The sequence below is a fragment of the Ylistrum balloti genome, unplaced genomic scaffold, assembly GCF_031769215.1.
Source record: "Ylistrum balloti isolate Yb309-2 unplaced genomic scaffold, AGI_CSIRO_Ybal_v1 Utg370432, whole genome shotgun sequence".
NCBI classification, from domain to species: domain Eukaryota; kingdom Metazoa; phylum Mollusca; class Bivalvia; order Pectinida; family Pectinidae; genus Ylistrum; species Ylistrum balloti.
The window spans coordinates 177,084-193,317 of NW_026782290.1; the positions used below are offsets into that span (position 1 = coordinate 177,084).

Genomic DNA, 16,234 nt, shown 5'->3' on the forward strand with positions numbered 1-16,234 from the left:
TCGTTTCGTAAATAATTTGTGAATCTGAAAGATATGAACTGACTTTATCAGCCTCATTTTCACCCAGACAAGAAAATGGAGGTTGCGCGGGATAATTTGTGAACAAAATTGCACATTCAATCGATAATTTTGCATTGCAATGTGAAATAACGGCGTTAATGTTGAATGACAAGCGCCATTAAGACTACATGTTGTGAATCTTTGAAATTTCAACTGTCGCAAGTCTCGTTTAGAACCTGCTGTTGACATTGTTTACGTTTTTACAACATGTTGATATTGACACCGTTTGTATTATGACAGCTGACAACACGATGTTATTGATACACTTGTGACATTTAAATGGCCGTGATTTACTTCAATAAGATCTTGGTTGTTGATATTTAATGTTCGATTGATTCCGTACATTATGAGTGGGATGAAGCTGGCGTCGGCCGGCGACGATATCAAACTATGGGATGTCGATTCGTCTTTTTCGCTGGTACAACAGTTCAATCCTCACGATCACAACGTTTCCAAAGTTTGCTGGAGTCATGACAGTATCCTTTTTGAAAATATGACAATATTGGTTTTATATTGAAAATTAATGTATTGATTTTTATTTTTTATTTGATACGATTATCCTGTCCCGGCTTACTAGTTATCAACCAACACAAAACAGAGAGGAACTATCTAGCATGTTTTTCAAAATTGATAGGGACACATGTTACTTCAGCTGCAGATATTTTACTGGTGCTACAGGGCTAGTCATCATACACCAAATAAAATTAAGTCAGTACACAGAAATAATTGGCATAAAAATTCTATGAGAATCAGGATTTTTTTTAGTTCAAACTCTAGCATTGATTCATTGCTCACAAGTCTATAATATATAATTAGGTAAGCAGACACGAATGAATGGGATGTATATTTTCATTGCACAAGTTAATTCAAAGAATTAATTTATGTTATTTTGTTAAGTTATTGGACAGTAAATTTGTGATAAATAGTATGGTGGAAATTGAGTTGAAGGACATTTTGTAAATGTGAAATAGGTCATGTATGTTTTACCAAACACACAAAACACATAACTGCAATAGATATTACATTCATTTAGTGAGGACTCTGTATTCTTTAGGTATCCATGGCAGTTCTAGAAAGAATTTACCGGATTTTATCGATTGCAGGATGTTGTGCCTCCACCCGTCCGGTGTAATAGATATAAGTAAATACACAAATGAGTTTGTGCTCCTTAAAAGTTTACAGATAGTTATTTATCCAGTGTGTCAAATTCTAGTGACAAGCTCTCGTTGACTGCTGTGAAAAACTCATCCGTATCAATACTTGATTTAAAATTTGTGGTGAGTATATACAACAAGGTTACACCAGAAAAAGGGCTTTATTTAAATAATATTTACATTTTTATCTGCAATACCTATGCAACCATCTCCCTTGCATTACTTGTTATGTTGTATTACCAGGCATATGCTTGTTTCTTGATGATAAATCATAATGACTTCATTTCTCATGTACTACCTTTATTGGTAAACAATTATCAAAATGACTGTAAACTAATGTGTCTTTCTTTCGAACTTTTTTGTTGTAAAAAGTTTCTTGTCTACAATACTCATTGTGACCTACATCTACAAAGTAAACTTTCTGCTTCTCTGACTTTTGACCCCTGCAGTTTTGTTAGACTTGGCTAGCAAACCTGTATATATCTGTTTTTAAGTAGTGTATCTATTCGCTTATATATTTATTTTCTGCTTGTATAAAGGTTTTGACTTATACATGTACTTATTAAAGACTTTCTTTATGCTTCAATAGACTGGAAGAGGTTTCTTGGATTTTAATTCAACATCTCGCTATATCGTCAGTGGAATTGACCAGGCCATCAGTGTTTGGGACCTTAAAGTGAGGAGTCTACGCAAAACTTACAAGGTCTGGACTAAGTTGTTGTTCGTAGAATCTCCAGATTATTTAACCAAATTTTTTTGGTTGATTTAATAATTGTCCTGACACAAAATTTTATTATATGATCATAAAACAAAATTTTGATTTGATACAAGCTGCAAAAATAGGTGGGAAAGTTAGTGGTAGGTTTTCTCAACAATTTTTACATTCATTTTTTAAGTCAAAAATATTTTTCTTTATGTAAAATTGTCTTAATATTGATGATATTTCTTCTTGTTATAATGCCATGATTTTTGACCTCTGATCATGAATACTATACTCAAATGTTTATTTGTATCTAAATGAGATTTGAAAAAAAATGTGCCACAGGCATTGTAATAGCTGTCTTGATTTTCCAGGGCCACACTGGAACGGTGACATGTGCTAAGTTTAACTGGAATGATACGTACATCGCTTCAGGCTCTGACACAGGGGAGATAATTGTGTACAATGCTGTATCGGGACAAGGCTGCAGTCCAATGGTTGCTCCTAAGGCACAGGTAAAATTAAATGAAACTCCACTTTAAGAATATTTTTAATATTTTTGTAGTTAATGCTCATCAACAATAAATGAAGCAGTAGTGTAATTGTTGTCAACAAAATGCCTGTACCTCTTTTTTTCTCTCACTTTGAGATTATGAAATCTAGTGCTTCTGTTTTTTTTCCATGACCTCCAGGTGTTTTTCTAAAATCCCCTATTCAATTTTTTATAATGCATGGTAAATTGATAACACAAATTTACAAAAAAACTTGAGCAGGAAGAGGAGTTCTTGCAAATTGTCTTGTAAAATGATAACTGGGGGGAAAATTGGATCTAACAAAATGTATTTTTTATATACCAACTGTATGAATTTGTTGTATTCCAGCAGCAGATATATCATTTCCAGAATTTGCTTTTTAAAAATGACTTAACAAAAACAACAAATGAACTACACACTAAATTGTTGGCAAACTGAAGCAGGTATACACATATTAATGATTGTTTGGGGTTAGTAGCTATACCTTGTATGTCAGTTTTCAGGAGGACCTAGCAGTACAATGCATTATGAAATATCTGTATTTGTTGATAACTGTGTTTTCCAGGCTGTTAAGGAGATTCAATACAGTCACTTTAAGAAGTCATTACTGGGTTCAGCATCAGATGATGGGGCTGTTAACCTGTGGGATACCAACACACGTCGTCTTATCCACAGTTTCAGTGATGCCCACCGTGCACCTGCCACTGGCATTAACTTCTCTCCCATCAACGCAATATTCCTTATATCTGTTGGCCTTGACAAGCGCATTATCTGCTATGATCTGGAAGGCAAGAAGTGAGTTTTTATAAAGTATTCTACTGCTGATCTCATATGGCTGATTACCTTCATTTCCTGTTATCACAACTACTTGCAATTAAGCTGATCAAAGAGGATTTTAAGGAGAGATTTTTGTTATCTCTGTATCCTTGTCAGTGTGGATACCACATCCCATATATCGTATCCAGCTGCGAAAGTCTGCATAAATCTCCCTAACTTGTCTTATATTTAAAAGTAATATAACGTAGAAGCAGAAGGCTCCCTAACTTTTGTTGTATCTGAAGGTGATTTTAAGGAAGTCCACTAGCTTGTGTTGTAAAATCTTTACAGGTATCCAAAGGTGATTGTAGCAGAAAGTCCCCTCACTTCTGTGGATGTAATGCCTGATGGTGCAACAGTTGCCGTTGGATCTACACGTGGCAAAATATACATTTATGACCTTCGCCAAGGTGACACACCTGTTAAAGTCATGAATGCCCATAAGTCATCAGTCCAGTGTCTGCGGTTCACCAACAACATACAGGTAAGTGCTGCAAGCGAACAATACAGGTATTGCATGAAGTACAAATAGACAGTCTTCCTTGAAAACCTGAAAATAATGTTGAGAATGATCTTTAGTGACCATATTCTTCCCTATGTCCTCTTAAGTATAGTATTATGTGACACTGTGATAAATTTGGCACTTGTGGTGCTTTCAGAGAAGGGGCAGTTATCGCTCAGTTGATTGACCATAGGATTTTACAACATCTGAGGTTAATATCTGTGGTCAGTAGTTTGATCCGAACTCCAGACAGTTTGTGTTTCCCAGGAGACTGCATCATGGATTGTCTCTGTGCTGTCTTTGTTACATCCTTGAACAGAACATTTTACCTTTGTTGCTTCGAGAAGCATGAAGGGGTCTCCCATGTGATGTTCGAACTTATGCAAAGTCTTCATCATCGGCTACTGACCAGTTATTTATTTTATTTTTTTTCCATTAGTATACATCTGAAAATAGGGATACAAGAAAATGGAGACATACGTTTGATCAAGCAAGAATGAAAACAAAAACCCCATGAATTCCTTTGTTTAATAAAGTTAAGGCAATATCAACCATCACACCCTATTTCTTGGGAATGTTCTACCTTATCAGAGAGAAACATAGAGGTTTCCTAAGTCTTTACATATTTCCCTAAAGTGATTATATATATTAAATGGTGTCATCAATTCAATAAATCTTCAGTCTGTTTTACTTGTAAAAGATGTATATGTAGATCAGTTCATTCTGTGAAAATCTTTGTTATCTCTGTTTCCAGAAAGCACTGCAATATTTTCCAAAATCAAAAATTGCACATGTTTATGTTAACAAAAGCAGAAATCACTTATTCTTTAAGTTGGCAAAATCTGAGATGTGAATGAAATACTTTATACTTAAGTGATTGTATAATGTTTTGTTAACATTTTACTTTACATTGTGCATTTCACATGGTAACTTTCAGGAAGTACCTTTGGTATTGATCTTACCCAAATGAATTAGGACTTCCTCTTATGGGAAGCCTTAATAGCTGACATAAGACTGTTAGTAAAATGACTCAATGATAATTTTACTGTATTTCTACCTTAGTCTGAGTCTCTGAGTAAAAGTGGGTCAAAGATTGCCAACAGTAAGGATGTGTCGCCACCCAATAGACGACAGCTCCCTCAAGCTCCAGCAGACTCCTCTAACATCACAGGTAATTATAAAGACCACCAGAAGTAAGATGGGTTTCTATTCGATAAACAGCATCCTCAATTTCCAACAAAGTCCTCAAACATCAAAAGTACAATAAATACAAAGCCAACAGACAACAGCATCCTCAATCTCCAACAAACTCCTCAGACATCAAAAGTACAATAAATACAAAGCCAACAGACAACAGCATCCTCAATCTCCAACAAATCCTCAAACATCAAAAGTACAATAACTACAAAGCCAACAGACAACAGCATCCTCAATATCCAACAAACTCCTCAAACATCAAAAGTACAATAACTACAAAGCCAACAGATAACAGCATCCTCAATCTCCAACAAATCCTCAAACATCAAAAGTACAATAACTACAAAGCCAACAGACAACAGCATCCTCAATCTCCAACAAATCCTCAAACATCAAAAGTACAATAACTACAAAGCCAACAGACAACAGCATCCTCAATCTCCAACAAATCCTCAAACATCAAAAGTACAATAAATACAAAGCCAACAGACAACAACTTCCTCAAGCATAACAATCATAGCTAAAACTTCCAGAGAAGGAACGCCTGTTGTTATTTTCATCATTTTGATCTTGTCAGCAGGTCGGCTTTCTCATGATCAGTTTTCAGCTTGTTTTGTTCAAACTTGATTGCCTTTTTTATATGCTTTATTTCCCTATTTGTATTTGTTACAATACAGTAAAACTTTTAGGAATCAAACTGAAATGGTTGAAATTTTTTGATGTATCAAAGTTTTATCACGAACTGTGTGCTATGATAATACAGTCATTGACACCTCATGATTCGAACATTTACCTGTACTGTACAGATATTTTTACCCCCGCAACAAAATTTCACACATTTCAACGAAGAGAGTTACTTGACAATGGGATTGGGAAAGCTTACTATCATTGGCTCTGTTATAATGTTAGTTAATAACTGGACACAGATTAAAGTTTACAAGCCATGATATTTGATAAAAGATAAGTGGATGTCATGTGATGTTCATCGCTGCCATTCCAGTAATTACTGGTGGTGTAACAGATGCAGATTTGAGGTGTACCTTGTTGAAACACTTGGGGAAAAAAATTACATCTCTGAAAAATATTTATTTACAGTTGAGAAAACAGATTATGGTCCCAGAAGGATGGATGGGAGCTTGCCTGACAATGACACTTTTTCTCCTGTCAAGGACTCCCATGGTAAGTATCACTATGTACATTATTACCAATCTTGGCAGCAACCTTTCCCCTGTCATAATATTATGTAAGGGTTTAAAAGTACAAGGTCAGGAATAAAGTTCTTCAGGATTCTTGTTTGTTTGAGCTCAAGAAATCTACTTATACTAATTTCAACAATTTGTGGACATGTGAATTCGTAGATTAAGAGAACCCACGATATTAACAAATTGTTGTAGCTAACTCACTGACTGGGTATAGTGACCGAGAAGCAGAGCAAATGTCAAATTCTGGCTCAAATCTGGGATCCTTCCTCCGTCAGGACAATCAGTCATCAAGTAAGTTCTTCCGGCTTGTTTTGTTTATTTTGATTTCTAATTACCCAATACATGGTCAGCATTCAGGAATTATTCTGAATTCTGTGTTTTGATTCAGTGTTTATGTATTTAAAACATTTCAGATTATGTTGTTTTAAGCTTTAAACAGGTAAAGGTACAGTTGTTGTATTGTATAATGCACCAAAAAATTAGTGCACACTTTGTGCATACATCATCAGCAAATTATGCATACATCTCACACACACACACAATACAACATCCTCTGTATAACTGTACACTGGGATTGCACACTTTGCACAGCTTGGTAAGAATGGTTGATCAATTTTACTGGTTCAAATTTAAACGGAAAAGTCCTGTATTTATGAATAAATAGAGAATGGCATAGGCATATTAAATGCTGATTGGTGATTATAAAGGTCATTTTTAATTTGACATTTATTCTAATAAAATTGGACCCTTTGTTACTTGGTCTCTTGAGTAAATAATCTCTGTGAGAGGTGAGTGGTGTGCCACAAGCAACAAAAATGACCTGTATATGGGTATATACATGACAGGTCTGTATTGGGCATGTAGGTCTCTAGTGTAGCAAACACTATATTTAAAATTTACCTGATATGTTTTTTTATCACAAAAGATGACAGAAGATGAGAGTCTTACAGAAGTAATGAAATGAATTTTCTTTAATGCATTATAAGATTATAGATGATTTTTAACAAACCTAAAAGAGGCGTTCATTAATGTTTACATCCATATATATAGATCAGGACAAGGAATGTGTGTACATAGATTTTACTTAATGAAATAGCTAGTGTTTCCTAGCACATGTGCATGTGTGAGGACAGCGGAGATTGTTTGAAATGCTCTTGAATATTGATAGTTCAAGTCTTTATGGACCATATTCAGGTTGCATCTTGTCAATAAAGTAACATACCAGAACTTTGATATTTATATTCAATTCATTTATTCACAGGTGGCATCTTCTCACCTCTTGCTGATGCAGGAAGCTGCAACTATCATGAAAATATTGGTGTGTCTCCACTTTTCACCAACCACAGCAATAATCTTACCCCATCCTGGAACACACCGGTCTCTGACAGCAACACATACGGTTTGGTAGGTTGTGTAACTGTTTTTAAAGAGATTGTCACACCCCATCCTAGAAAATATGTATTAGCGGTGTAACAATTTATTGAGAATCAATATACAGGCAGTAACTGTTGAATGATTCAATTTTCAATCAGAGTTAAAATTCACCCATTTATATCTTACCCAACTTCGTATAAAATGAGCTTCCTGTTGGGCTGATCTGATATTACTCAGTCAATCAGCATTAGCAATACTATTTACACTATGAACAAAAATTGAATGAAATCGGTCAACTGATTTGTTCCAGACCTGATATGTATACCTGTCTATGACAGTAACACCAAAGGTTTGATAGGTTGTGGAATAATTGTCCAAAAAAAGTGATTCTGTCTGTCTTACCCTGTCCTGAAATACACCTCTCTCTAATAGTAGCATGTGTAGTTTGTCTTGCCCTGACCTGGAATACACCTGTCTCTGACAGTAGCACATACAGTTTGTCTCGCCCTGTCCTGGAACACACCTGTCTCTGACAGTAGCACATACAGTTGGTCTCGCCCTGTCCTGGAACACACCTGTCTCTGACAGTAGCACATACGGTTGGTCTCGCCCTGTCCTGGAACACACCTGTCTCTGACAGTAGCACATACGGTTGGTCTCGCCCTGTCCTGGAACACACCTGTCTCTGACAGTAGCACATACAGTGTGTCTTGCCCTGTCCTAGGATATACCTGTCTCAGCCTGTACTATATACAGTTTGGTAGGTTGTAGAACAAGTGTCGAACTGATTGACTCAATCTGTCTTTGTACACCCCTGTTTCAGAGAGAGTAACAAGTCCGTTTGTCTTGCTCTATCCAGTGGAACATATCTGTCTCTTACAGTAACATATATTGTCTGGTAGAAAGTGTTGTTAAAGTGATTTTCTTTCCCCTTTTTCTTGATTTACAATATACCAGTATATGCTCTATCTAAATACAATTTATTTTGTACATTATTGTGTATACTATTTATTAGATTAAGTGACTGACAAGTTGTAAAAAATGTTCTATTCCTGTTTTCATTCAAAATCTTGCCACTTCCTGAAACATACCTGGTAATATCCATCCCAGTTTGATAGTTAATGCTATTTAAATTCCAATCCCTGGCAGAAGACATATTTCTCTGATTTCAATACATACTATTCAGAAAATTCAGGGTGATCAGAAGTAGCCAGTAACATAATTCCTGTTACAGATATTTCATAGGCTTCTTTTATCAACAATTTGAATATTTATGTTGAGATAAATGTTCTTAACCAAAATATTTACTTTTGATATTGCATATATACACTCTTATTGTTGTCACGCCTTGCTGACCTTGTGTGTTATATATTGATAGTTAAATGAATTAATTAATTTTAATGAAACCTTTGTTTGTTAACTCACTGATATTCATTTTCTCAGGTTTTCTTGTTTAAATGTTTTTCCAAGTTTGAATTTTAATGTAGAAATCTAATGATTAGATAGACACAGCACATCACAAGTCAACAACACAAATTGATAAATTGATTTCTCTTTAGCCAAATACTGTATCATTGATATTGTAGACGGTCAATGGATCAAGGTCTCAACAAGATAACTACTACAGCAGTAGTAAGTTTTCTTCGCCTCCTGGAATGGGTACTCCATCCAGTGCAAGCCATGGTAATCAACGCAACATTCAAGGTAAATCAAAATGTCTGTGGGCAGGGTTTGATACAACCCTCATTTTCTAGCTTGAAACATCTCAGCAAAGACTAATCTAACTCCTCAAATGAAATGATGTTATGATAACAGTTTCATATGAACAACAAATTTCATTTTTTTTTATAGTTATGGCTCAAGTCATCTACATGTTCATTAATAAATGATATTGGTTTTAACTCCAAACTTCAAGCTTTCTATTTGATTTATCCTACAGACAGTGTCATGTCAAATGGAGGAAGTCCATATTTGCAAAATGGTATATCAAGGTCAAAGAGCCAAGGTCAAGGTCAATCTCATGTGTACAGGTCTAGTACTAGTCCTAGTCGCTCCACCCCTTCACATGTTGGAGCAGAGGTTGCCCCAAGGGTCAGTCCATCTCGTCCAACTGGTATCAGTGCATCACCAAGCATTCCTGTGTTAAATCTGGATGATTCACCAGGAAGTTGTGCAGGGGCAGATAACTCTGGAGTGAAACAGTTCCCTTCCCCAGAGGGTGTGAATGCTGTGACCAGTGTGTATTCTGCATCAGTAGATGCAACTTCACAGCATCTGACACATAGGGGTAAGGATTCATATAACCTATCACACAGGAGTCAAATTTCACAGGACACATTTAATGGGGGCCAAAGTTCAGAAAATGTCTTGCAGGGAAGTTATGGTTCACAAAATCAGGCATATGGAAGCAAGAGTTTAGAAGAAGGTCAAAAGTTGGAGGTAGGACCACAAGCTTTACCAGCAGGGAACTTCCAGACACAGGTGTTAAGGAATTTAATACGTGATGAGCTAGAGGACTTTTACGACCAGATGCATCGTGAAATGCAGAATCTACAGGTGGAGATGATCCGCCAATTCCAAATTCAACAGGTAAATCAGAAATGCATATTTTCCATCTTTTATCATCTTCATGTTTTGAAATACCTAACAACTGATTCTATATGAGGACATTGAATTGAAATTGTCCCTATTTATGATACCTATTAATTTCTTTTGTTTGACTGTATTCCTAAACCATTCAATTACAACAGTATTGTCAAGGTTTTCTACACATTGTGTCCCCTTTATAGACTAATTCTCGAATGTTATAATTACAGAACGAGGTAAACAGCTTGTTGCAGCATTACTCTGTAAATCAGGATCTGGTGGCTGAGGTAGAGAAACTACGCGAAGAAAACAAACGACTGAAAAAACATTTCTGATGTTTCTAGAGTTAAAACAAAGGACTCCCCAACAAATTTAGGAGAGAATTTATTCCAGAAACATCTGTGATGTATAGAGATGTGCCTTGAATTATAAAGAATATTTCTTCTTTCTTTCAGTACAGCATTCAATGAATCAACAGAGCTCATTAAATCTTTAAATGTATGATTTCTTATTTGATACAATAACATAGAAGTGAAATGTTAGTTATGATGGTACTTTTTATACTTCTGAATGTAACAACCCACTAGCAACATAAATACATAAAAATGGAAGCCTATTAACATCAATCTGTCTTAAGTGAAATTAGGTATACAAAGTTTTGTTTAGTTTCACCACCAGTCACTACACTGCTGTTATCAAGTCAACATTTGATCAGTTACCAAATGGTAGATCAATATTTTGGAGTACATCTATCCTTTCTATGTCTTTTGTAGTAATCGTTTTGATCCACATAACAAGCTGCTTTATCCTTGCCTTTAGATATAGAATGATGGCTGTGTATTTTGGCCGCTACCACCTATAGAAAAAGAAACTCAGTTTTCATTATGTCTCTTGTAACATTTAAAGAAATGCCTCTTTGATTAACTGTTCCCATATTCTTAATTTGAACTCTTAGTGTTATTTAACAAATTCACAATCCAACATAGACAAAGCCTTTTCAATGGTGAAAGTAAACATTAAATTCCTTTATGCTGTAATGATTTGTCAAAATTGTTTTGATTAAGTTATTCTGGTTTTGTGTTTAAAACTGGTGTTGACTGTGTAATGTTCTTACGTTTCCATGGTCGATAACCACTTTGTCTCAAAGGCCTGTCCAAGACATATTGTATTAAAATGTGTATTGCTCTGAAATTTTTCACTTTAAAATTTGTAACATTTCTAAATTTTCAAACAGCACTACTGGGACAAATTAAGATATTGATGCAGAAATGTATATATTTTTACATAAATGTACAGAAATATTTTATGACTTTCATTTGTTAGGGTCAGATGTTAAAATCAGCATTACAATTAAGCCAAGTCTACCAAAGTGTCAAATCATCTTGAGGTAGATGGATCTGTAGATTATCCGCCTTAATGCAAAAGTTGTCATTATCTATTTGAATGATTATTGTGATCAGTTTACTCATCACAATCCTGGGTATACTGTTGGAAATGGAAACAGACATGTCCTGAGATGGACATGTCTTTGGGCAAATACTTTGCCCCCATTGCAGTGGATTGTATGTAACTGGACTTCTGTATGTTGTTCAGTGAAGTAACCACCAGTTACTTCAAGGAGACTCTGCCTCAAGTGACCATGTCTAATGGTAGGTCAATAAACACAGTCAATAAACCCAGCCAATAAACACTGTAAGGGACACAAGTCTCCTTGTTGTAGCTCTTAGAGAATGTTATAAGTTTTGCCAGTGTTGTTGATTACTTCAAATATTAACAAAGAAAATAGATGGACCTTTTTTATTTCAAATTTACTTTTAGGAAGTGAAAGAACCTGAAATGTTAACAATGCAAACTACAATTGGAAAATCAAAATCAAACTTGTCTTCCATATTTCCTGTATTGGACTAATCCTGTACAAGCATTGTATGTGACTTGAGTCTTGCCTGTGCTGTTGTGAGAAATTTTTGTTGACAGGGTTAGTTCGTAATTAAATGCTGTGTATCAATATTTCTGTTTTTAAAACTATCTGAAATTTGTTGTGTTGTGGGACACATTTTCTTTCCCCCAATGTTTTTGTCTGCTGTGGAGTTATGGTCTGGTCTGGAAATGTTTGTGTTAATATTCCTCTGCAGTGCAATAAATAATTACTGAAGAATTTCTAGATAGTCTGTCGAAGGATTTCATATAGTTCATGGAAGATGAGCAGAAAGATCCACGTTACTTTATTCTGAAGTATGCTATCCTAATCAGATAGATATTAATACTTCTAGAGTGAAAGATGGAAGAAAACATCTGCTTTAGGTTCTCATAAATACAGACAGATTATGTATAATATCAGTATCAGGTATTCATCATTTTCTCACCTTCATGTTGACACGAAAATCTTCCATTTTGTTATGTTGCATGAAGGTTTACAAAACCTAAATATTACATAAAAGTTGTTTCAAGTTGATATTATTTACAGTTTCATGTGAAATACAATTTAATCTCTATTCCCTTCCCCAGTTAGCATTTTGTTGACTTCTGTTATTTACAATATAGCAGCACAGAAATGTTATATTGTTATTTTGATTACCAGTTGGTGCTTTACTTTTCTGTCATCTATCATACATGTGTTCATAATCTTTATTTTTTTTTTCTGTTTTTGTGGAGTGCCATACGAGATCTCATCACATGACTGACACTTGGCTCTTCTACAGATCTAGGTTTTACAGTTTGCTCATAATATAAAAACATGTCAGATGAACAGTATTTCTTCCTTGATAGTTAGGATACTAGTAATGTCATGTTTATTTCATTGATGATCTGGCAATCCAATTTTTTAAAATGAATGAAGTAAAGTTATTATTATCTTTAATCAAACTTGTGTGTGTAAGATCTTTAGCTTGAAAATGAAACTGAATATTACATGTATATTTAAATTGAAATGTTAAACTGTTTAACAACAATGAAAGTAATTTATAAAAACGTCATTTATTAAAGAACGCATTTTTCTGCTTTATTTTCTGATAAGTCGTTCCGAATTTGTATCTGTCTCTTTAAGCATATTAGACTTTTAGTAGAACACACTTCTGATCCTTGTATTATTTGATTCTAGATTTTCAAAAATATTTATTTTTATTATTTGGTACTAAAAAGATATTGCATAGGAATAGACTTTAACAAAAAGATATATATATATTTACCAGATAGTAATAGATACTTGCTTTAAAGCAGTCATATTTAATATTTTTGTACTAATTAAGTGACATTTTCATCAATAAGATACAACAGAATTACAAACAGAAAGAGTTTACAGTCTTAGATACAGAGAAACTTGATGCATATTTCCAGCAGATATATGTGTTTCCATATTGTTATGACTTTAAAAATGTCCATCAGAAAAGTCGAGCAACCATCACTGGTTATGTAACTTCAAGATGAAAATGTCCAGGTCATATCGTACATATGTTTTTAAAGATTCATTGATAACTTCTGTATATTGGCATTGCTATGTTATATCAACATATACGCATTTTCTACAACTGTTTCTGTTTCAATATTTTTTTTTTTTACTTATTTTGCTTCAGTGATGAGATTCTGTATCTCTCAATATGAAGATTAAAAATATTTAAACATATTTTTTGTATTTCTTATTTTTAATCCACTGTCACAAAAAATGATTGATTGTAAACACTATATTCATATTATAGGTAGTTGACGCATTCGTCTGTTTAAATGATCTTATCCAACCAGATGGCTTATGGAAATACAAAATATATGATGCTTATTTTCAATATTGTTACATATAACTACAATGAGATATTCATTTAAATAAAACTTCCTTCTGTGAAATGATAATCAACACATTGATAGAAGGAAGAAAACACCTGGCAATTCTGTCATACAATTGATAAAATCTTCTTTAGCAATTACCTGTACATAGCGACCACTGAGTGCCCCCCCCCCCCCCCCCCCCCCCCCCCCCCCCCCCCCCCCCCCAGCTAAATTTGATGTCACTTCAGCTGAAAAGAGATGTCACATATATCTATTTGTTTAGATTTTAATTTAATTTATATACCTACAATGCAAAATTGTGTCCAATTTTTTAAAATCCTTTTGAAGAACTACCTGCCCCTGGATGATATATGTCATATTTCGTACAGTTGTAACAGTCCTGTGTAGCCTGTACCAGCAGAAATCTGTTTCAGCAATGTGTTGTAGCTCATAAACAATCTAGCACGACATCTGGAAAGGTTTCCGTTGTTTGAAGACAATTCCATTATCTTGACAACATCTTGAGACACCCGAAGATCTGAAGCGTTTTGATGTCCTCTTCCTTTCACCATTTAATTCTTGTCTGGTTCGCATTGTGCTCTTAATAAAAACGGATAGTAGATGTATATACTTGATTTCCTTAACACACCTTAGTTATTAACTTACCTTTTGACAGGGTTGTATACATGAAGACTGAACACACGCTGTAAGAAGGTTTCCATACATTAGCCTAAATAGATTGAAAGGAACAGATATCTTTACTGGCATTCAAATTTCTTTTTGAAAACATTGATGATCATTAGCGAAATGTGAGAAGTAGAAGTACATGAATCTTTATACCATGACAATAGTTCATGTTTAGATAATTTGAGACCTTTGTCCATATTTTATTTTAAAATGTCCAGTATTCCGTTAGCTCCTTCCTTTATGAAAAATATCCATGGCAGATGTATTGCTACTTATTACTATAGTCCATCTTAGTTTTTCATGAAGGGTAAAAAATATCGTGAAAACCCTTACATTAATTGGAATGTGAATTTCAAAATTTTCATGGATTCCTTAGAAAACTATGTCAGAGAGTGAGTGAAAAGAAAACATGCCGGATTGGAATCACTTTCAGAGTGGATTAAATCCAGTCGGTCTATCATTTTCAGAGAATATTAGCTTAAAATATAAATTGAAAACACAAGTCATGTATCCCTTTAACCTCAACTCTTCAATATGTACATGATGGGTATGAACATGTAATTGTGCCTGCAGACAAGGCGTATATTAACTTTATCCTTTTTATAGACGAAAATACGTTTTCTGCATACAGAAAAGAACCAGGCTTGCTCGGTGACGGAGGAGACACTATCTATACATCATCCGTTGTTTCCCAGAAAGAAATACTAGCTAATCATGTGTCAGTATTACAACCATGCAGATAAGGATATGGAACTTACTTATTTCATTGGATTCCTAAACTTGAGAGCATCCATAGCAGTGTTTTATTTCTGGCTCCTCAGTTGCTCAACTGAACCAAAACATCTGTCTACCATTCTTTGTACTATCAAATCTTGGATACAGTCTTATAGTTATAATGTTTCTTCAAGAAGAGGAATTAGTGGTATGTGGGTTTTAAAGAACTGCGTAGAGCCTTTGACTAAACTTGAACACCCTCTTCTGAAATTTAGGACTTTGTTCACCACTTTACCCAATCCTAAACTGATAGGACGCATGTGTTCTCTTGTTATGGGAGCTTTTCAATGAAAGGTGTATCATGATGCAGTAACATGATTGTGGACAACATTGAAGCGTACGGTGGTACGATCTTCTAACAGACTATTGGCATACCTATAGGAACTAACTGTGTCCCTTTATTGGCTGACGTTTTGTTTTCATACTGAGCTGAGTATATTGAAGAGCTTATCAACTGATAGACAAACTCACAACACAAGAGTTTCGAGAGGTGCAGTTTTACAGTCGTCATAATCATATCATGTGAAATGAAGTTAGGTGTGCTTGATGCTCGTTAATAGACCTGTTTGATGCTCGTTAGTATTCGTTTTTGTGCCGGGTTGTTTCAAAGTTTAGGTTGTTAAGACATATAAAACCAACGTACACAGTCCAGTGAACAATTGAAGTGAATACGGCTGCCTGAATGTTTTAGCCCATACCTCTCCTTACCTCACGCACAAACATATTTGATACATGTCGAATGTCTCGGAACGTTAAGCTAATGCTGATTGGTTTTATCTTTCGCCATGATTACCGGCAATCGAATGCCGTTTTAAATCAACACAATGTTTATATCTATTTAATCATGGGCCTGACGTTTGATAACAGATATAATTGATAACACATGCAAACAA

The 16,234-nt window shown here is 34.7% G+C and overlaps 1 protein-coding gene across 1 annotated transcript; it reads left to right on the forward strand.

Annotated features, from left to right (window-relative positions):
• Window positions 1-202: 202 nt before the first annotated feature.
• On the forward strand, window positions 203-11,127 carry LOC132554705 (protein NEDD1-like). The gene is made up of 13 exons (XM_060219016.1): window positions 203-536; window positions 1,243-1,337; window positions 1,804-1,917; window positions 2,289-2,429; window positions 3,013-3,242; window positions 3,555-3,747; window positions 4,828-4,936; window positions 6,058-6,141; window positions 6,357-6,455; window positions 7,426-7,568; window positions 9,125-9,242; window positions 9,478-10,127; window positions 10,355-11,127. The coding sequence occupies exons 1-13, from the start codon at window positions 407-409 to the stop codon at window positions 10,457-10,459; spliced, it is 2,211 nt and encodes a 736-aa protein (XP_060074999.1). The 5' UTR covers window positions 203-406; the 3' UTR covers window positions 10,460-11,127.
• The last annotated feature ends 5,107 nt before the right edge of the window (window positions 11,128-16,234 follow it).

Excerpts from the sequence above, each read along its gene's own strand:
- LOC132554705 (XM_060219016.1), top strand. The coding sequence starts at position 407 with ATGAGTGGGATGAAGCTGGCGTCGGCCGGCGACGATATCAAACTATGG. Across the intron at positions 9,243-9,477 it reads TAATCAACGCAACATTCAAG|ACAGTGTCATGTCAAATGGA; the intron begins GTAAATCAAAAT and ends TTTATCCTACAG. Across the intron at positions 10,128-10,354 it reads GCCAATTCCAAATTCAACAG|AACGAGGTAAACAGCTTGTT; the intron begins GTAAATCAGAAA and ends TTATAATTACAG.